The sequence below is a fragment of the Zonotrichia albicollis genome, chromosome 6, assembly GCF_047830755.1.
Source record: "Zonotrichia albicollis isolate bZonAlb1 chromosome 6, bZonAlb1.hap1, whole genome shotgun sequence".
Classification (NCBI taxonomy): Eukaryota; Metazoa; Chordata; class Aves; order Passeriformes; family Passerellidae; genus Zonotrichia; species Zonotrichia albicollis.
Genome location: NC_133824.1, coordinates 3,154,853 through 3,177,301, shown reverse-complemented (window position 1 = coordinate 3,177,301; position 22,449 = coordinate 3,154,853). Strand labels below are relative to the sequence as shown.

Genomic DNA, 22,449 nt, shown 5'->3' with positions numbered 1-22,449 from the left:
GTGAAGATAGAGTTCTGAGTCATTGTGTTTTTACGTAAATAGTAGATCATAAAGACATTTTGCTGTTTATCATTGGAGCTTAAAAGTTGTTTATATTGAAGATGATTTTCTAGCTATAGAGTCAAACAGGAAATGCCTGTTCAACTGAGAAAAATGGCTGTTGATTTGAGGGCAGTTATGTGAAAGAGGTATTTGAGTGAAATAGTTATGTAATTCTTTTTGCTTTCACAGGAGCAGTAACTAACAAATTTTTTTGTCCTACCCTTCTGTGTCCTCTGGGCCTGTCTGCTGCAAGAGAGCAGAACACTGCTCAGCCTGCAGCATCAGCTGTCGTGTGCTGCTCAGCTGCCCAGAGGCTTTGTAGATGGACGGCTTTGGAAAAAACTTACGCAATTTACAAATCGGTGATTTTTTGTTTTGTGTGAAGGTCGTGCTGGACGTGTTTCCAAAGGCTACTGTTACAGGCTCATATGCAAGGACTTCTGGGCAGACTGTATTCCTGAGAAGTCAGAACCTGAGATGCTGGTAAGGCTTTTGGGTTGAGGATTAGGTTTTCTTTAATACATTTAGTCATAGCAGAGAAACTTTGCTTTACTTTCTCTGAAGATGATTGGAATAGTTACTAATAACTAATAGCAATGACTAGAATTCAACGTGGTAACTATTTGACAAAGATCATTCCACATAGTTTCCTTATAGAAGGAGATAAATTATAGCAGTAAAATTGATGTGGATTAGAAATAAGTAATCCACTCAAAAGAAAACAAACCCTTGTTATACCCAATTAACTGCAGATTTTGCTAAACTGTGAACTTACTTCTTCATATAAAACACTTTGTCACAGTTCCCATGAGGGGAGAGTAATGATAATCTTGTCTTCCCTTCAGCATTGTCCATTAGGATCTACAGTCTTAAAATTAAAGAAGCTTGATATGGGGGAACCAAAAGCCTTGCTGGCAACAGCTCTCTCTCCCCCCAGTGTGGGTGACATTGAACGTACAATACTTCAGCTGAAAGAGGTAGGCTTCCTTTTCATGTTGTTAATCCAGGGTAATAGGAATGTACTGCAGAAATGGTTTCCTTTGTATTTAAGGTAGTAGCAGTCTTAACTGGAGCCTCAGGTATGAATTGTGTCTAGAGAGTTTCTCATGCCTCGGTCTCTTGTTGGGTTTCCATCCTTTTGAGCATAATTTCCGTAGTTAAATCTTTAAAACACAATTGTAATTTAATCAGGGAGTAATGATGCTTTTTGAGGACTAGCATCTGTGGTGAGAAAGAATAGAGAAATAGACCAAAAAAAAACCTCTGTAAGCAACATTGCTTATGAATAAGTAAAAAACCAGACTCTTAAAATGTGTGATTTGTAGAGGTCAGCGTGAAGATCCCCTTCTCACCTGTACAAGGAAGAGAGTGATTTTGAGTTTCAGTTATAAAGATAAGGGAGAATCTTCATTGCATTAAACTTTTTTCTTTTCCAAAGTGCATGAGAAATAAATATTTGCATCATTTGTAGCTTGCCTTTATATCCAGTATATGTAGCAGCTTTGGTTTCAGAAGTGCCAGGTGCCAGGCTTTAAAAATTGTCTTAGGTGTACTTAGTCAGCTTTTACAAGTGAATGCATTTTAATTTCTCTAGCTTGGAGCACTTACAACCTCTGTGCACACAGAAGATGATCTGCATGATGGTGAGCTGAGTTTCATAGGAACAGTACTGACACAGTTGCCACTGGACCTGCATCTTGGAAAATTGATAGTCCTTGGGCATGTCTTTGGTTGCTTAGAGGAGTGCCTTATTATAGGTAACTGAAAGAAAACATGTGAGAACATTTCTCTAGAACCAGATGATTTGCAGGTTTTAATTTTGATTTGTTTTTGTTGTAGCTGCAGCGCTGTCTTCGCGGAATTTTTTTGCAGTACCTTTCAAAAAGCATGTTGATGCATACAGGTAGTGCCCCAGATGCTTCATCACTTTCTAACTACATTTGAGAGCATAGGGCAGAGTTGATTTCCCGATATAATTTTCCATCTCATGAGTCTGATTTTCTGTTAAAATGCTAAGAAGTGCAAAAAGAAGCCTGTCTGAGTAGCTGATACTGGAAGCTATTTATTTGGGAGCATAAATCACAGAGCCTAACTCACCATCTGCTGAGCACAAGGCCTGGTTCTTCAGCTTTGCCTTTTTCATGTTGCAGTGTCTATTAAAATGATCCTTTAAATAGCAAGACAATTACTTATTATTATCCTGCTCATACAGAGCATCTCCTTCAGTGAGCAGATGTGAATAAGAACAAGTAATTACAAAAAGTGTATTGATCATGTTTATTAAAGGCACGGAGGGTGTTACTGAGCTGTGTAGTACATGTAATATTTGAAAAACATATTGTTGCTAATAGTTTTTGTTTGTATTGACAGGAAAAAAATGTTTTTTGCTGGGAATAGTAGGAGTGACTGTATTGCAATTCTGAATGCATTTAGGGTAAGTCTTTTGTTCCAGCTTAGGTTACAGTGAAATCTGATAGACCAGTATAAAGATCTCATTTTTGTAGGATCAGTAAAGCATTTTTACTTAGCAGTTGTTAAAAACATCATATTACTGATAGCTACATATTGATGTTTTTTGCAGTCTTGGTGCAACTGTGTAAAGTTCCAATTGTCTCTAATAGCCAAAAATGAAATGTCAGAGATGTGGTGATGTTTGTAGGTAGTTTTTAACCAAGGACAGTTTGGACTGGTAAATTCTAATACAGAATGAGTTTGGTGACCTTTCTCCAAACTTCTTAGCTTTGGCTTTGGAATGGTTTTGTGCAAATGTTATTTTTTGGTACTCTTGGCTGTTTGGTGGCTCAGTACCATGGACAGGGGTCAGTTCCTCCACGGGGAGTCAGAGCTGGGACAGCACAGCAAAAGCTTCTGCTGGAAGAACTTGCTGTTCAAATTCCAACATTTTCTACAATGCAAGCTCTGGTGTGTTTTATAATCTTCTGGAGAGTCCAAAATCTTCAGCTGCTGATTTAATTTATTCTCCTTTTTTTGACCATGTTGCCCTTTGGTCAAAACTGACTTGGATTTTTTTCTGCTCTGCTGTTAGAATTTCTTGAAGCACACAGGGGCATGTATGGCACGTGTATCCAGTAATCCTGAGGCTAAAAAATCATGTTTTATGAATTCCCTAAATACTGTTACACATTTCCCTTGTGTCACCTGGTAGTTATCACCTGTTCATCTGAATATGCTGTTTCTGTAAAACAGTATATTGTCCTGGAGAATAAGCAGGAACATTCAGACAGAGCTTCCAGTGAAATATCTCTTTGTGTGAGTGATGTGAAAGCTGTGTTTTGAATGGCTGAGTATTTTAAAAGAACAGGTAAATTCAGGAAAGTTTGTTTCCAAACTCCTTGATTCAGATTGGATTCCTTCTTTTCTGTCAAGGTAGGGAGATGCAGTCTGGCTGTTCAACCTTGCATTCAGTGTAGTCAGTGTCCCCAGTAAGCTGGATTATTGTTTTGTGAGGTGACTTGCTGTCAAAATAGAAATGTGTTCTGCAGGCATCTGTCATAAGCTGCCTAATAATGAAGTGATTTTCATTAATATGCTGGGTATTTTAATTTTTCTTCCATTCCTGTTTTCTGGGAGGCATTTGCATCAGAACTTACCTGAATCAGTCATTTCATTGCTTTTGTCCCAAAGCCAGGAGAAAAAGAAACGGTTTTGAAAGTAATCTGCTTTTTTAAAGTGTCAAATTACAGCGTACAGTTGTTCTAATAATTTGTGGTTGCATGTGCTTGAACACTCCATCCATTTCCTCTCATAAAGCCAGTGGACAGCCTGTTGTTGAAAAATTACCTTCAGTGTTGATATGAAAAGAAATTTATAGTTCTAAATGGCATGTTAATATTTGTAATAATTATTACTAAAGCATTACATTTTGTATCTGAATACTACACCATTTTTTCCTTAGGCATGGCAGGCCTGCAAAGAAAAAGGGAAGCTGAGAAATCCCAAGGTTAGTTAAACTTTTTCTTCTTCTCTGTTCAAGGTTGGGGACTTAAGTGCTGGAGTATTTTTTTTCATAGTAAATACAAAAAGGAAGAAGTTTTGCTAGCAATGTTTATTTACAGTAATTATGACTTTTCATACATAAATAGGCTAGGCTTTGAAAGAAAATAAGCATTTGAATCCAGTGCAGAGTTACTTGAAGACAATCCCCTATATTAGCTCCTTCCACAGAGGAATCAACAGTGGCCAGAGGGTTTGAAATCCAACCTAAAAAGAGAAATTGAGCTGTAGTTGAAAGAAATACTGTTATTGTGCATAAGTATCTCTGTTTTTTTAAATACACAGATTTCTGTGCCCTCAGAAAACCCTGAAAGATGGAAGATGTTTAAGTACATCAGTCACAAAAACCAGTAGCATGCCCCCAGTAGCTGCCTCCAGTCCTCCTTTTGTGTACACAAGATAAAACCTTTTTTATTTCCCTTGTTCTTCCAGATTGCAGTATCTTTTATGATCACCAGTGCATAACATACACTGAGTTACAAGTAGCCAGTATGTCTGATAAAGATGTGCATGCAAAGAAAGGAGTTCTGAGTTTAAGTGTTCCCAGATTGCCAGGAAATCCATCCTGGCTTGTATCAGCACTCATGTGGCCAGCAGCACCAGGGAAATGATTTTTTTTTTTTTCCCCCCTACCGTGCTTTGCAGTGGTGAGGCCACACCTTGAGTGCTGTGTGGAGAATACTGGAGGGCCCTGAGGTGCTGGAGTGTGTCCAGAGAAGGGCAGTGGGGCTGTGAAGGGTCTGGAGCACAAAGCTCCAGGGTGAGGAGCTGTTGAGGGAACTGGAAAGTTTTACTCTGGAGAAAGGGGGCTCAGGGGAGACTTTACTGCTCTACAACAGCCTGAAAAGAGGTTATGTTGAGTTGGGGGTTGGCCCCTTCTCCAAGTGATGGAAGCAGAGAAAATGGCCTCAAGTTGTACCAGGAGAGGTTTAGATTGCAATTAGGAAAATTTTTTTCACTGAAAACATTGCAGCAGATGGCCCAGAGAAGTGGTGGAGTCACCATCCATGGATTTCTTCAAATGGGTGTGGGACTTGGGGACATGGCTCAGTTCTGGACACAGGAATGCTGGGTTAATGGTGGAACTTGAGAATCTTGGAGGTTTTCCCAAACAGTAGCATTCCTGTGATTCTCTAAGTGTGAATGTTAAAGTAGATTTTTTTTTTAGTAGCAGCACAGAGTTGTTGGACTTGTGGGTTGATAATGGAAAGGTTAGATGACCCACAACTGCATTGGTGATAAACAGAGTATAGTTTTAGTCAAATACATAACTGTTTTACATTTTCATGCATGTCACAAAACTTAGTATGAATGCAGAGTTGTGAAATGTGATTAAGTTCTGCTGTTGCTATATGCAACTATTGTTTGTGTCCACCTAGAGAAGTGTGAGAAAAAGTTTACTAGCAGTAGAAGAAAAAAGTTCTAACTTTCTTTTTCAGGAAGAGCTTGAGTGGGGTCGATCTAATTGTATTCATATAAACAAGATCAAAGAGGTAAGATTAAGTAGGTAATGGTTTTTATAAGCAGAAGGACTTTTCTTATTCTCTGTAAATGTAAAAATCATGGATAAACCTACTGTGTTACATATCTAGCAATATATATAGATGTGTATTTTCTTAAAATAAACTATGAATTTAGTTGAAAGGAATTTTGTTATGATAAACAGAGTGGTTAAATTATTAACTGCTTATCATTTTTAAAATATTTTTAAGAAACCTCTTATCATTTGCTAATTTTATAGGTTCCTGAGATCACTTGGTTGTTGTGTGACTGCTGTCTGTTGTTAAATAACTTCTGTTTTCTGGTTGGGAAGACTCTAAGCAAACACAGTTACAGAGTGAGGCCTGGACTTGAGAGTCTGTGGGGCTTTGTTGCAAACATTACTGTAGCAGTTAATGAAAACTCAGCATCACAGTGGGTTTCAAGCTTAATGGGATATATTGAGGGGAAAATAAGATTCCTGACTTATTGATCAGCAGAATGGCCTTGGCCATTATTTCACCAATTCATACCTTTGGCATGAGCAATGAGGGGCCTGTGTTCAAAAAGGAAATAAAAATAGAATTTGATAGTGAGCAGCAGTCTGGATAAGAAATGGCAATAGTTTTCTGACTTGGAGATGTGATAACAGCCAAAAAAAAGAAAAGCAAATTTTGTTAAACTGGACAGTGGAATGATCAGTCTCACATGGCAGCCTCTCAGTTTCAGATAATGCTGGAAGAGGTTGTGCACAACATAATATATGAATTTAGGATGGTCACCTGCACTTAACACTTAGTAAGATTTGGGGGCTTCTATTTGCTGCACCTAAAGATCCTAATGTCATAATCCCCTTGTGTGGAAGTGAGCTTGCAGAACTGAGTCAGTCCCAGGGGCTCCTTTCTGGCAATGCTTATTCTGGTAGTGAGCTAGAACTGCCAGCAGCTGAAAGGAAAGAGAAATGCAGCTACAAAAAAGCTGTGTGGACACTGCTTTGTACATCTGCTCCAGAATCATTTGGGAGAGTGAAGGCATTCACTCTGTGTGGTTGGAGGACCAGGGGTTGCTTGTGGGAGTTTCTTGGAAATGCTGAATATTGGAAAAGCTGAAGTAAGTTCTGCTGGGGGGCATAAGTTTGATCTCTGTCACAGTAATCAGAGTTGTCTGCTAAACTGAGGGTGCAGCATGGTCACTGCTGCAGTTGGGTGCAGAATTCCAGGTTGTTAGCAAGATTTTTGCCTCCTAAGTTACAAACCTAAAATGACTTAAATAGAAAATACCATCTTGTAAAAGATAATTCAGTTCTTTTCCTAATTTTGTTCTGTGTCATATATGCATGATATGCTTTGTGAATACAGAATTGTTCTTTATAAGGAGATTTTGGGAAAATTGCTTGAATCACAGTATTGAAATTATTTTCCAACATGAAGGTGCTGAGCAATGTATTGGTGAAATGCTTACCAGTCACCTGAAAAGGGAAGGGAGTTTGCCCAGTTATTTCAGACTTTACCTAACAGATTTTATTTCAGTTTGAGGCTGGGTTTGATCCATTTTAAATGTAACTTGGAGATCAAATTTCAGGTGGCAGAGTTATTTCACAACTTGAAGAAGAGAGTCAGTGCCTTTAACATGCATGTTAAAGCTCAGCCATCTCCTATGGACGAGGAGTATGTGTGCAAACAACGCTTCATCCTGCAGGTAATGCTTTACTGTCATAAAGAAATGTCATTTACAAAAATTGCAGTTGAATCTTCATATCAATTTTCATGATTTTCAGTTCTTAATATTGATGAACTAGTGTTACACTTGTTTTCCAAAATTCTATGTGGATGTAGCAGTTTTGGGTAGAAAAAAACCCCAGTGTTTTGGCAGTGCAGAAGGACAACTAATGTTAGTTAATTGAAAATTATATTATCCCTTGCTTGAGGTTTTATTTGAACACTGGCTTGGTTAGTTGGTGGGGAGGGAGTATAGGGAATTTCATGTCTAGCTATTTTAACTTTGTCTAATTTCCAATTCAATTACTTGTCTTATTTGAACTGATTAGCAGTGCTTTTATTTTCCCAGACTTATTTATCATTTCAGTGGCAATTGGTTTAACTATGTAAGCAGTGAGCTTCTTGGAGCTGAGTTGTTGAACATTTTAAGATACAGCTTGAAAACTGAACAATTTACCCGTAGCGATTTTGTGTGAATTTGTTTTAATTTAGGCTCTTGAAATCAGAACTAACAATTGCAGTTTTCAACCAATAGAATAGAGCAAGTCTGCATACAACAGCATTAATGTTGTAGAATTGTTCCAGAAGTCTGCATACAACAGCATTAATGTTGTAGAATTGTTCTAGAAATTGAGCTATTTTCACAAAAATCTATTTTTAAGAATTTGTGTTTAGTCCCCAGTTCTGGTAATTCCTGAACAGAGACGGGAAAAAATGTTAATGTGATCTTTTGGTGTCTCTATATGTCGCCAGTGTATTTCATTTCAAGAAACTGAATACAGTCTGCTGTGTTTCACAAAGTCTTTTCTTGATTTCAGGTGGTAATAGCTGGTGCTTTCTACCCAAACTATTGTACTTTTGGAAAATGTAATGGAGAAATTGCCATGAAAGACCTTGCTGGCAAGGATCCAAAAACCACTGTAATGGTAGGTTAAGTAGTTGAATGACTCAATTAAGAATCTAGTAACAGAAATACGAAGTGTTTGGGTGCTATTTTCAAGTTCTGTTCTGACTTGGGCAAGGAGAGAAATAATTACCTACTCTGATCCTTGCTTGGTCTGTCCCACCTTCCTTTCTTTCAATAAAATAAACATTGTGTAGGTGGGAAATTTTCAAAGAATTCTTGAGAACTGCCTCTATGCATTTGATTGCTAATCTTGCACAGGCAAACAACTTTCATCAAACTAAAAAAAAATTGGAAAAATAGAGCAAAAAAAACTAACACTGAAGTTGCAACCCTACATTAACCTAAGTACTCAGTAAAAAGCATCCTTGATAGGTACTTTTTACTGAGTACTTAAGTTAATGTAGGGTTGCAACTTCAGTGTTAGTTTTTTGTCATCTCCTGCTTGTTAGTGCATGACATATGTGTGGGTTGCTTTAAGGTTACTCAGGTGTTACACTGGGTTTTATCTTCTGAAATGGCTTTTCAGCTGATTGCATATGTGCAGGTTTAAAATGGCTGTGTTGATTTTGCAAAATTGTGCAGTCTAAACTAAGAAAATATTTGGTGTATCTGAAGTAGGTATTACACTGTAAAACAGCCATGACCTGTGCTTACAGAAACCAAATCTACCAACAAGTCTCAAAGAAGAGACTTTACTGTCACAAGAGACAGTAGATAAAAAAGGAGAGAGAGTCAGAAAATCTTGTTGACAAGGGATTTTTTGTGCTCCATGCAGTTTAAGGATACTGAAGCAAAATACCACACTGGACTCAATGTTGTGGAATAAAGTCTCGCCACAGCAGCATTGATTAATATTAAATTGGTAGATTTAAATAGCTGCTCACTTTTAATGCATTTAATTCTTGATGTACTCTTACATCAGCTGCTTGTTACTTTGGAAGAAGTAGCTGCTGTGTCTTCATCAGTGTAAATGATCATCTTGGGCACAAATGCTGCAAGTTGCTCAGGCTGTCACCTGGAGAGATTCTTACAGCCATAGACTGCTCCTAACGGTGTGCTGAAGAGATAAAAGACAGTTCAACCTCCCACTGTCTGGTCTCTCTGAATTATCTTCCCTTGAGGGAGTTTCTGCAGTCTGACCTAGACCATGGTTTTGACCAGCCCCTGATCTTATTGCTGTAATTTTCAGGGCATAGGAACATGGTAAAAAGATAATCTGTTTTTTTCCTGTCTGAAGTTGTAAGGGCCAAAGAAAAGAAGAGACAGTTGCATAGACTCTGAAAAATAGTTCCAAGTCTCAAAGTTTGAAGTTTCTGATCAGGAGTTCATGATTTTGTATTAAATCAAGATCTCATGAGATACTAATAAGAAAAAGTTAGTGAAATGGGCACATGACTGTAGTTGAATGTTTATAGTTGTGAAAGCTTACACTGGAGTTACACCTCTACAGAAGGAAGATGAGGAGAGTATTCTTTGCCATCCCTAAGAGGTTGATATCCATGTGAGAGAGCTTTCCACTTGTGCAAGCTGTCCCAGCACAGCTCAGTAATTCAGTGTGTGATAGGACTGCCAGGACATGCAGCAGCTGAGGATCCTTCAGCTTCCCAGGCTGTGCCTGCTGTACAGGATAGAGTTCCCCACTGTGGAAAAAGAATCCTAGCAGTCCAGTCTCTTCTGTTGCAAGCAAAATCAAGAGACACTAGACAGCTTTTTGTAACCTGTATCAGATTAATATATATATATAATTACAATTAATTTGCTTCATTTATAGTTTGTCTACTGGTTTGAAGTAGTAGGGCATTATTAGCAGCAAAACAGTGTTGTTTATTGTCTTTTGGATTCTTGAATGTACTGTAGTATCTGGCACTTTGGAATTTGTTGGAGTTCAGATTGCACAAAATTATTGCAGCTCAGGTGAGGGAGAAGGCTAACTACCTAGGTGAACTTGAAAATGCATTAAAGCAATTGAAGGCATCTAAATTTAACATCTTTTTCTTTACAGCTGAAGAACATTCCTCCCTATGGATATATATACCATAAACAGTTGCAGTCACTGCTTAGACAGTGTGGGCAGGTAAAATCTATTTCCTACAATGGATCAAGGTGAGTGTAAAATAAAATATCCTGCCTTATGTTCTCATTTACAAATCCAGTAATCAGTTTCTTTTGCAGTGATTTACTGACAAATTTAGTTCATTTCTTCTCTTCTCTCCTTGGATTCAGTAACTTACTTTTCATGTATCAGTGAAAAAGGTGGTTTTGAAGTCTGATGTACATTGGTTGGAATAACATTAGATAAGGTAGCTGAGGCAGAGCCTTCTGGTTTGTCTCTGCTGCTCTCTAACAGTGGGCCTTAATTGCAAATCATCTGTCTGTATTTATTTCTGTCTGTTATGCTAAATTCAGCTCATTTGTACAGTCTGATGGCTTTTTGAGCTGATAATCTGACTAATTTCAGCCTATGACTGCCTAAAGTTGAATTCATGTAACCCTTCTTCCTCCTTTTCCAACCTTTAATGCCTTTCTTAGTCACATATATTTTCACATCCTGTTTGCATTAAATTTAACATGTGCTGGTGGCAATGTTAGAAAGTTTTCTTATCACCATCATGATAATTAAAGTTTTAAGGCACATAAAAAAAAGGAGCCTGTGAGGAGTGTATCTTTTACTGTTTGCTGGTCTGCTAGGATAAAGACAGGGAGAAAAAAAATTTTCTTTTTCTTTTTTTGTGGTTTTTTTTTTGCAAACAGGGCTTTTGTGGAGTTCTCCCGTAATCCAAAGGAGGTTTTTAAGGTTCTCCCTGAAGTGTACCTGGCAGTCAAGATGTCACAGCTGAAGATTCCCTTTGAGCTGTGTGTTCATCATCCAGAGGATATCAGAAGACAAGTGCAAGGTGCAGAAGCTGTAGGTTTGGAATTTCTAAGGTAATTGTATTACTTACGTAAAATGTGTTTCTTTGCAGCAAAATGAGGTTTGCTGGATTTGTTGGGAATTTCCTTGGAAGTGTCACCAAGGAAAGAATGTTAGGTTCAAAAAACAGATGTAAACTTTGTCTAAGCAGGATATTTTTGCAGGGCTAGAAATAAGGTGATTGTTCTAAATATTTCTTTATAGATAAAGAGAATTCCAATATGCAGTCATCTTTCCCCTCACCCCCAAAGTTCTAGTCCATTTTCCTTTGATATACAAAAATAGGGATGTACACAGTTATTTCTGTTCCTGACAATGTGGGGATTGCAATAACCAAAATAAATAGGGAGTAGCATTTGGGGACAAAAATGAAAGGGGGAGAGGATGGAGCTTAACAAAAGTGGGAGAACATAAGAGCATGAGATGTTACAACATAATAGGAAATAATGCTGTGAAATGCAATGTATTGAGTCTCTCTGCTCCACACCTGCTTTTGCTCAGAAAATCTGGCATGTTTGTTGCAGTGTTATTCCATGTTTTGCTTCTGAGCTTCAGGTCATACAAGTAACTGATAGAATGGCATTCTGCCTAGCTCCTGATTAGTCTGCAGCTATTTCAGTATTTAAAAATAAGAAATCTAGAGTAGGAAGGCAGGAGTGAACTGTGATGATTAATGTACAGGTGAGTATTTTACTTCCAGTTGATTGTACTTAGCTTTTAATAAAATATTTTAGCACTTTCACTCTGCCCAAAACAGCATTTGAAATCTTTGTGAAAATTGGTTCTTGAGGAGCTGAAGTCTCCTAGGCTGAAAGACTTAAAAGGTCTTATCTTTTGTCAAGTAAAAGGAATATTTTATTTTTCATATATATATAAAAATTCCTGAATTTATGTTTGTGGTTTTGTATACTGTGTTTTCAAAAAATAAGCTTAGAAGAAAATGCCATCACGAAAAGCCTCACTACTTAACCCTAATTTTTTTTCACTTTCTAATAAAGTGATGGCAGAGCTGTGCCCTGGTACGTATCTTTGTGTTTGGTTATATTGCAGTTGAAAAGTTACTCTGCAGTAATTTGGTTCTTTGTGGTCATTTTGTGTTCTAATTGAATTAATGTATTTCTAAATAAAAGTCATTAAGTACATAAATGTGCCCTGGGGGTACCTTGGAAGCAGATGAAAGCAAAAAAATTCATCCTCTTGACTTTTCCCTTGTGAGTGAAGTATTTAGCATCTTCATTCCATTTTAGAGTAAATGTGGATTGTCAGAAGCAGACAGTGGAGCCTGTGAAAATCTTATTTGGTGATTTACAAGTGTCAAAGATGATCCCAAGTCGTTTTCTGTCCATCAGGGTAACAGAGGTAGGAATGTTATATATAAGTAGGTCATATGTAATAATGAGTACCTAGATAGCTTAGCAGAAATTAATATCTGACCAGCTTTTGTTAAAAAATTGGGTACTGATAATGTTTTTAGTGCAGAGGTGTCTGTAAGAAGCATGGGGAATATTTTGGTCTTATTTTTAGTAGCTCTTTGTTAAACAGTACTCACATGTTTGCACTTCACAAAATTTGTGGGATTTGCTGACAGTAAATATTAGCTGGAAGTAGACATGAATGTAAAGAGGATTAATGGAAGAGGTAAAATACTTCTGTAAACTATAAAAATGAAAATCAGAAGGTATTTGGGCCATTTACTTGGTTATTAACTGCCAGCTTTCTTCAGAAAATGTGCATATGAGAAATGAGATTAATTAATGGTAGTATATGCTCATTCAGAAAAAATATTTCATGCATGGAAGTGTATTAGGGGAAAATTCTACGTATATACAAATATTTCTGAAATCTGAAGCTGAGATTTAAAAATCTTGTGTTAGCTATAATTTTCATTAGTTTTGCTAATCATCTTCATTAGTCTTACTAGAGTAATAGCAATATATTTGCTGCTGAAATAGAAATTTAAAAACCATTCAAACCACTGAGCTAGGGGAAATGATGAAGTATTAAAACAGCTCTTGTTAGTAGTGGCATGTTTTGCAAGTGGAGAAAAGAATATTTTCCTCCTTTTAGTCAGCTAAATCTCTTGGATTAAAAATGTTAATAAATTAGATCGCACCCATTGCAATCTCTTGGCTGTCTGTGCTACTTCTGTTTTAATAGGTGAATTTATATCTGTTTTAATATTGTGAATAAAGATTGTTTTTTATCACAAGCAGTAAATATAAACTCTGAAGAGACATTTCAAAAGATGACTTGCTTTATTTAATTGGCTTTAAATAGGTGTATGTTCTCAGCAGTTCCCTAAGGTAGGGCTCATCAGAACAGTGACACTGCTGATGGGCTGGCACACGTAGCTGGCTGGTATTCTGTCACTAATTAAAAAAAGGTGCACCAAATCTCTGCACCTGTCCAGTCAATCTTGTATTTTCTGTGTGTTAACTTGGTTTAGGGAAATGAAAACAGCCCCTGTATTTTAGTAATGCTTATCTCAGAATCTGTTTAGATGAGAAGTGTGTTGCGGTAGCGTAGAAAATAAACATTTTCAAAAAATCCTAAATTATGAGAGAGAAATTCTTCACTGCATTGTTGCAGTGTGTGTGAGCTGTTTGTCAGGAGTAGGAGTGTTCTTGTGTATTTTGCACATACGTGGTTTGTATTTGAAATGTGATACTATCTGATTTTTATACTGCAGGTAGTAGAAGTTGGACACTTCTGGGGTTATAGGACAGATGAAAAAAACACAGCTGTGCTCCGAGCTCTGAGTGCTGAAATCGACTATCAGAACCTGGTGGATTTGGCAGTGCCTCCATGTGTAGATGTGCTTTGTCTGGCACCATTCACTTATCTGGGAAAGAGAGGATACTACCGAGCTCACGTTCTGTATGTCCATGGGGATCTTGCTGAGGTAATGCTGTGTCATATTGAGTTGGCAGCGTGTAATTGGGTTAACAATCTCGGAGCTTTGCTGCCTGTTTTTTATTTATTTTTTCTACAAATCACTCTGGCCAGAATACATGAATTCATTTCTTTTCCAGAATATAGGAATTTTTAGTATTAAATTGAGAAGCTCGTGCAGAATGAAGTAAAATAAAGACTAAAACCTGCAGTGAATATGAAAATGTGGGGTTTTTTTTGGAGTGGTCTTTATGCTGCTGAGTTCTATATCATCATCAAGTTAATCTGAATATTTTGGTTCTTTATGCTGATGCGAGTAATGGAAATTAGTGCCACAGTCCAAGATTGGTATTGATTTTTCAGGCCAGTATTTTTCAGCAGTTTTAGGACAGTTTTTAAAGATTGGCCTTTGAATTCCTTTTATTTCTTAACCTGAGTGTCATCACTATAGAGTTAATACTGAATATTGTCATGATTTAAAGTCATGAAAAATGAGTGAATAGTAGTGCTAATCTCGTGACTTTCTCATTTGAGTTTATAAACAGTCACTGAATACCTGTTCACATTTGCTTAGCTAAAAGCAGTTTTTGGTAGTATCTCTCACTGAAGAAGTAAGGTTACACAGACTTGAATGTGGGGAAAGAATTTGGAGTCTTTCAGAGAACCTTGCCTTTTCTAGATTTAGTGAATTGCTTGCATTACCAGCAGATATTTTTGCCAAGGGATCCAATAATAGATGTGATAGTATTTGACATATTTTTTTGACATGACTTCATTTGCATGCTTTCTAGACTTTGAATTTGCTTCCATGTGACTTGGTAACATTTGTGTTGTACTGTAATATTTAACCTCAAGTCATGACTTTTCTTGCCACTAAAGGTAGCAGTTTTAATGTTGTGGAATCTTTGTTGAATCTCTTGATTCTTGTTCCAGGTTTTTTTTGTGGATTATGGCAATAGATCAGAAGTGCCTTTAAATAAACTAAAAGAGATTCCAAAGTGTCTTCAAGGGCTTCCTTTCCAGGTAGGGGTGACGCTGTTGGCTGTGGCATGCTGGATGTTTTTGTGTCTGGCAAACAGGAGTAAACTTTATGTCAGGATGCTTTTCAGAATAATACTTAAATAATACATATTTTGCTCATGGAAGTACCTTCAAATCGCCTTCATTAATAAAATTCCAGAGGTGTGTGCATTTACAGAGCAGAAATTCTTGTATGCAATTGAACTACGTTGTATTTAATTGTAGAGAAATTCTAATTTTTTAAAGCTGTGGGTTTTTTTCATGCTGTTTTGCTGTTCTCTGAACTGCTAGCTTTCCTGGGATCTTTTCAGACAGAAATCTCTGATGATAACGTATGAGTGTTAGAGATCTAGTGATCTTTTGACACAAAGTAGAGGGATTTTATAGCTAGTTTTTCAAAGAAATAATTCTCTTGAGCTGTATTTACAAATAAAGTAACTATATTTTAATTGTAATTCAGTTTTTCAGTGCTCACTCAGATATTTTTAAGCTAATAGAAGCAGTTTTGTCATATTTTCAGAAGCATTTAATGATGAAAATGAGAAATGGACCAGCAGGAATAAGATTAGATCTTGACAGGGCTAATTTTGTTTGATTTTCTTTAGTAACTGATGTAAAAAAATAATTTTGGCAAGAAGCACCCTTTTTTGTATTTTCTGCACATGTACTAAATGGAAACGTATTTCTGCTTTAGGCCTGATCTTTTAACGACTAGCTAGAAAAAACCCAGGGTTTCTGCTGTAAATTCATTTGAAGACAATTACAGGGAGTGATTGTGGACATGGGAACTTAATTTCTCTTGCCTGCTAGGGACAGAGGAGCTGTAGTGATTTTACCAAGTTTGCTGTTACTGTAGTTGAAGAGAGTTGTAGACTCAAGGTTTTTCCAGAGAAGACATCTCTGTGCTGCTAAGATTTAATTGTGAATAGTGAATTACTACCAAATTATCCTTTTTGCCCTGTTTGCACTGATTCCTTAGCAACTCTGTACTATATTGAAGAGATATGGGCTGTCAGCGTTGGCAGTGATGGAGGAAGAATTATGCCAGTAGCTTCACAGCAGCTGTAGGAGTTAACATAAGTTGCTGAGAATGAAATATTTCCATGCTGGTTCTCTGGTCAGTCGAGAGCTGTTTGCCATGTTTCTGCCGCAGGCCTTAGAGTTCAAGATCTGCAAGATGTGTCCCTCTGCCAGGTCCCTGGTGTGTGGGGAGCCGTGGAGCTGCAGTGCCAGCCAGAGGTTTGCCTCTCTGGTCAGCGGCTGCACTCTGCTGGTGGAGGTTTATTCCCTGGTGCACGGCGTCCTGCACGTGGATGTGTTCCGGCACTCGGGGCGCCGGGGGCTGGTGAACATTCGGGACGTGCTCATCGAGGAGAGCCACGCTGAGCTGGCTGAGGAGTCACACGAGTCACAGGTGGGTCCTCACTGAGCTGCTGCTGCTGCTTGGCTTGCTCTGATTTGTTTCACGTGGGCCGGTCTGTTAACAGGGCTTGCAAGGGTTTCAGGGTGAAGAGAGAGACGAGAGTGTTGAATCCATGTTTGTCCGGTTTATCTCCCCCCGAAAGGTTGTGGTGGTGGTGTCCGCCCAGGGAACGCCAAGTGTCCGGTTTATCTCGGCTGTTTGAGGGGCCTGGAAAGGCCCGGGGTGGCCTTGGGGCAGCCCGCGTATCGAAGGATGAGAAGAGGCTTCAGTTCTTCTTTCGGTTTTTATGTTTATTAATTGTTTATCTAAAAGATGTTCTTTCAGCCGAACAGAGATCTGCTCAGCAGTCAGCCATGGGCACACTGTCTGCCCTCCCGGGCAGCCACGTATCTTTATACCCATTGTTACGTGTACAATATTTATCATTTTTCCCCAATACCATTTATTCTTATAACTCGGTGCACTCTCAGTAATAACCAATCCAAAAATGCCACCGTGGCCAAAGAAGATGGAGGAGAAGAGGAAGAAGAAGAAGGACAGGACACACCCCAATTCCTCCATCTTACTCCTCTAAACCCCCCTGTACATAAATCCTAAACCCTGTGTCTCACCCTCTAATTAAACTCATCCCTTCACCATTCACCCTGGTGAAGCCCTCATCCTTGTCGTCTCCTGTGTAGGACCAAAGTCCAGCCACCAGACACTTCTGGCAACATTCCAGGACTCCCGAGCCCCCAAGGTGGTCTCGGTGGCTCAGCACCTCAGGACTGAGATCTTGAGATCCGACACATGTTCAGAAGGCTTGATTTATTATTTTATGCTATATGTTACATTATGACTATACTAAAAAGAATAGAAGGAAAAGTTCTCAGAAGGCTGGCTAAGCTAAGAATAGAAAAAGAATGAATAACAAAGGGCTGTGTCTCAGCAGCGAGAGAGACCCAGCTCTGCCGTGAGTGGTCAGTAAATCCAAACATCCACCCAAGACCAATCACGGATCCACCTGTTGCATTCCACAGCAGCAGATAACCATTGTTTACACTTTGTTGTTGAGGCCACAGCTTCTCAGAAGGGGGAAAAATCCTAAAGAAAGGATTTTTCACAAAAGATGTCTGTGACACCTGTCCTGAGAAGCTGAGCTGCACCTTGACTAGTGGCAAGGTTAATACTTGAATAGGGCAGTGTATTTTTGTATATGTGCATAATGCATATTGAGCTGTTGGCCAAAAGCATTGCTGCTTTGAGACCCCTTCTGCAAAAGATATTTCCTGGGAAATGATTTCCTCAATTGAGCTGCTCCAGTCTGACTTGAAACTCTGAAAAACTGTAACTGCTTCAGTGTCACAGACATCTTTTGTGAAAAATCCTTTCTTGGGATTTTTCTCTATTCTGAGAAGCTGTAGCCTCAGCAACAAAATGTAAACAATGGTTATCTGCTGCTGTGGAATGCAACAGGTGGATCTGTGATTGGTCCCCTGTGGATGTTTGGATTTACTGACCACTCACAGCAGAGCTGGGTCTCGCTCTCTGCTGAGAGACAGATCTTTGTTATTCATTCTTTTCTATTCTTAGCTTAGCCAGCTTCTGAGAACTTTCCTTCTGTTCTTTTTAGTATAGTCATAATGTGATATATATATCATAGAAAATCGAGCCTTCTGAACATAGAGTCAACATTCTTGTCTCTCTCTCGTCCTCAAAACCCTTGTGACCACTGTCACACTTCAGTTTTAACTCTCTTCCATTTTGTTGTTTTATATAATCTGAAAGGTCATCAGAACGTTGTTTTTTGGCTTTGCACATATGTATTTCTTTGTGTAGGACCGTCTTTGTTAAATTTTTGAAGAAATAATTGTTCAAGACTTTTAACTCTTCCATTATTTTGTAGCAAAGCCATGATTTGCTCAAGGAATTGTTTTTGGACGGAGCAAAGAAAGAAGAGCAAATGCCCATATCTGTAGGACAGGAGGAAAAGGATCTCATTGAAAGATTGTTGAACTGCTTTTCTGAAAAGAAATCTGATGCACCAACCCATAAGGTAACTTCAGTGGTGGTGTTGGCCTGTCATCACATGACCCTGCTTCTCACATTGTTAGAATGGAGATGAGGATTGAAAGTACCACAAATAATGAAGCTCTATTTGATGCATTTCATAGGGCATTTCGTCATTCTGCTTTCTGTTGGTGGAAAGCCATAGTGTGACCACTGTTTGACTGCTCTGCTGCAGCTTTGAGCAGAGTTTTGAAGTACAGCCTGAGAGCTAAGTGGTCCTGCTCTTCTAAGAAGGCAGCACTTTGAACTCAGGCACAACAGAGATAAAATTGAACAGCTGAATGTAATGCTTCCCTACATAATAGTCTTCATTATATAGCAAAAGAGCAAATTTACAACCCTGTCAATTTTTCAGAAAATCTAAACATGGTTTTCACTGTACACAGTGTTTGATTCTTCATCAGCCAGTGATAGGTAAGCAGCTGGGATAGGTGCATCAGTGGTACTGATGCTTTTCCTATGCCAGTGCCAAACTGAGAAATGTGTTTTGAGCTATCTAGTCACTACATATAGTGACTAGATAGCTCAAAATATAGTGACTTATAGGAATATAAAACAGGAAGATGTATGTCCTCTTCTGCATTGTAATTACGAGTTAGGCCTCATCTACATTCTGATTATTTTTCATTTCAGATGTCACAAAATTTCAGGCTTTCAAGCACCTAATCATGCTCCATTTATCCCCAGGAGTAATCCTGTTTAACTGCCCACTTCATAAAGTGAGATATTCTCAAGATTAAAGACCTCTTCATATAAATAAAATCACCTTATTTTCTTCAGTGATCTGTGAAGTCTGTGCTGGTGTTTTTAAGCAAGAGGACAGTCAAAAATCTGCAGCACCTGTGAAAATAGATAATTTTATTTAAGTGCCTCAGCAAGCAAAGTTTGTTTTAGATGAGTGAAATGAAAGTGTTGTATTACCAGTTTAGCAGCTCAGTGTTGCTCAGTACATGCTGAAATGTGTTTGGCTTTAATTTATAAAGCATTTAGATTTGAAGAGCTCCAGGTGCTGGCCAACTAGAATATCATTTCTCTCTATCTCTCTCTCTCTCTTCTTTTTGAAGGTAACAGTTTTTGGTCCATTCAGTCCTTACCAGTTGAAATGCTACAGTCTGACCAATATATCCCAATTCAGGTATGAGAAGTATTGGGAAGTATAGTCATGTTCTTACCTTTTATTTTCAATAAATAAACTAGGCAAAAGCCACCTAGTTAGTCCTACAGATTTTTTTCCAAATTTTTATTCATTGAAAAGACTGAAGGAGTCAAACTTAAATTGCATTAATACACATGCTATTGTATTTTAAATCTTAGAGTAATTTTAAGGTTCATTATTGTCTCATAGAGAGATTATTTATTACCTGTCATTTAAACCTGCTAACAGTAAGCATCTACTCTGAGTTTTGTTGTGAATTTAAAATGTTTTTTTACTTACATGTTTTTAGGAGTTTTGGAGATTTTTATTGTTGAAAATATTTCTTCCCCAGAAACGTTTTCATACATAAGGAGAGCATAAACTCCATTGTTGTCCATGATGGTGCAGAAGATCCCTTTCAGCCGCTCTTGGTGGCCACTGATATATCAGTAACTGCAGCTGGTAATGCCTAATAAAAACATCTGGATGATTTCTCTAGACTGCTGGTTTTATATGAATAGCTCAATGAGTAAATATGTCACTGTAGTTCTGTGTCACCTCTTTTTGAGGTTTCATTTTTATTAAATGCTCCTTAGAGTGAGTTGATTTTTTTTTTCTTTTGGTGCCAGGGTCTGTGATTTTAGGGGAAACATCTTTGATGCCTCCTATTCATGGCCTGCTTGCACTCCTCAGTATGCTGTTTGCTCCTGCAATAGAGCTCAGGTATTTGTGCATTTCAAAGTGGTGGCTCTTTTGTTATTTTCTTTAGGATCCTCACAAAGTTTTTACAGGTATTATTTATTTGCTTTTACCATATTATGTATTCTCTTCCTAGTGTTTTTTTTGTTTTTTTTAATGAGTTTTAGTAAAATATGTAGGTAAAATAACTTGTTCATGGACTTAGGAATTGGTGCTGCAGAGTCTCTTCTCATGATAAGGCATTACAGCTCCTGCCAGTTGTGCTGGAAGCCTGGGAAGATGGAATGGTAAACTGGGAGTGTTAAATCTACATGAGGAGAGGAACTTGCATAATTTTTTGTAAAAGCTGAGCTCTGTCAGTGGCATCACTTTTGTGTTTTCTTGAATTTCTGGTATTTGCAGACTTTCATTTCAAAATAGCGAAGCTTGCTTTCCTTTATTTTGCTTATGTATGATTTTTGGTAAGTTTTATGAGGATATGTTTTTATAACCAGAGCGAGCTTCAGTTTTGTATCATCAGTGTATATTTTAAAAACCAGGATGACTGAGTGTGAATGCCTCTCAATTGTTTCAGCTTCTTTCAAACTCATGTCTTGCTTTGCATGGCTTAGACAAATCATTTAAGGCTGTCTTCATAAGAGTTTTGTTTCTTCATCTCTTGGTGACCCTGTTTTCTTTCTTTTTCATGTAGAGTTGATAAAAGTGGGAAGTATTTTACTGGTGTTTTGTGTGGTTTGGGTTGGAGTCAGACATCTGGGGCTCCACTGTTTCCAGCAAATGATATGGAGGTGACATTTGATGTGCATTTTGGACTGGAAGACATAACAGAGGTAAAACTTGAGTAAGAATTTTCACTACGGTTGGAATTCAGTAGAAGTCGGTGCATCTGAGCTTGTTACTCTTATTGTTAATAAAAGAGATTGTTTGGACTGTGGGGTTCGGGTTTTTTGTAGTTTTGTTTGCTTGTTGGGTTTTTCTTCAGTTTTGTTTGTCTGGATTTTTCCATGTGCTCCCTTTATATAATCTTAGATTTTTATCAGGAGAAGCAATTGCCCCATCCCTACACTCAGAACTAATAAGGTACTCTAGAAGGTTACACACTTTTCAAAATATAATCATCAATTTTGCACTAACTGGAAGTCAATGCTTACTAGTTTTCTTCTTAGGATTGTCATGGCTTTTACTGACAAGCAGACCACTGCTGCTTTGCAGGCTTCAGTTTGATTTTACAGCTCTGAGCAGATGCATCTCAGAGCAGATCGGCCAGACAAACAATAAAGCCTCTGCTCTCCTCATTAGTGCCTTGTGCAGCTCAGAGAGGGAGATGTGTCAGAGGGAGGCACGTACACACCCTGTGCAGTGCAGGACAGTGGCTGTGTGTGACACGTGCCCTGGGTAGGTCTGTGTGTGCAGCAGCTCCTTGGGGTTGTTCCTGAAGGTTCTCCAGGGACACAGTGAACATGCTGGTGCACACATCTGTGTTGTAATCTTCGCTGCCGTGTTGTTATGGCCTCTCTGCTGGGGCTCTTCTCCTTTCTCTGCAGCTCAGTCCTTCCTGTCTTCTCAGGGGCTCCTCTTGGGCTCTTGACCCACCCCTATTTATCTCAGTTACCTTCATGAGCTACAGCTGCTGCCCAGCTAAGGACCCTGCAGCTGCAGCTCGTTTGGAGCAACTCGGACCCACACAGGTGTTACAATACAACATATATTCAGGCCCCCACATTTCCCCCTTTTCTTTTAACAATAATACAATGACAATATACATACAGTCCCAGCTCTCAGCTGTCTTAGATACATGCATAGAATATATACATATCCCTATACAGTCCCAGCTCTCAGGCTGCCACATCTCTCGGCTGTCCAGGGGATTCCATACCTTCTCTAGTCCCAGCTCTCAGGCTGCCACAGCTCTCAGCTGTCCTATCTTCTATAGTCCCAGCTCTCTGGCTGATATTCCAAAGTCCCAGCTCTCAGGCTGCCACAGCTCTCGGCTGTCCGGGGGATTCCATACCTTCTTTCAATGTTTGGTTGTGCGTTCTTCATCACATGGGGCACCAGTTGTTGTAATCTTCGCTGCAGCGTTGTTCTTCCCTCTCTGCTGGGGCTCTTCTCCATTCTCTGCAGCACAGTCCTTCCTGTCTTCTCAGGGGCTCCTCCTGG

The 22,449-nt window shown here is 38.6% G+C and overlaps 1 protein-coding gene and 1 long non-coding RNA gene across 3 annotated transcripts in view; one reads left to right on the top strand and one right to left on the bottom strand.

Moving 5' to 3' along the window:
• The window catches only part of TDRD9 (tudor domain containing 9), a 71,779-nt gene that overhangs the window by 44,210 nt on the left and 5,120 nt on the right, over positions 1-22,449 (top strand). For both annotated transcript variants that reach the window (XM_074542286.1, XM_026791205.2), the window contains 20 exons: positions 428-525; positions 888-1,019; positions 1,637-1,799; positions 1,882-1,945; positions 2,413-2,476; positions 3,959-4,003; positions 5,496-5,549; positions 7,117-7,233; positions 8,072-8,179; positions 10,163-10,263; positions 10,912-11,085; positions 12,319-12,430; positions 13,761-13,973; positions 14,897-14,986; positions 16,137-16,397; positions 18,292-18,441; positions 19,520-19,590; positions 19,943-20,052; positions 20,220-20,313; positions 20,981-21,119. In XM_074542286.1, coding sequence (XP_074398387.1) covers positions 428-525; positions 888-1,019; positions 1,637-1,799; positions 1,882-1,945; positions 2,413-2,476; positions 3,959-4,003; positions 5,496-5,549; positions 7,117-7,233; positions 8,072-8,179; positions 10,163-10,263; positions 10,912-11,085; positions 12,319-12,430; positions 13,761-13,973; positions 14,897-14,986; positions 16,137-16,397; positions 18,292-18,441; positions 19,520-19,590; positions 19,943-20,052; positions 20,220-20,313; positions 20,981-21,119 — 2,360 coding nt within the window. The remainder of the gene's footprint in view (positions 1-427; positions 526-887; positions 1,020-1,636; positions 1,800-1,881; positions 1,946-2,412; positions 2,477-3,958; positions 4,004-5,495; positions 5,550-7,116; positions 7,234-8,071; positions 8,180-10,162; positions 10,264-10,911; positions 11,086-12,318; positions 12,431-13,760; positions 13,974-14,896; positions 14,987-16,136; positions 16,398-18,291; positions 18,442-19,519; positions 19,591-19,942; positions 20,053-20,219; positions 20,314-20,980; positions 21,120-22,449) is intronic.
• LOC141729321 (uncharacterized) lies at positions 252-21,521 on the bottom strand. Its single transcript, XR_012580674.1, has 3 exons — positions 19,891-21,521; positions 19,222-19,295; positions 252-4,263 (listed from the first exon to the last, which is right to left on the bottom strand). It is a non-coding gene; the product is annotated as an uncharacterized LOC141729321 (long non-coding RNA).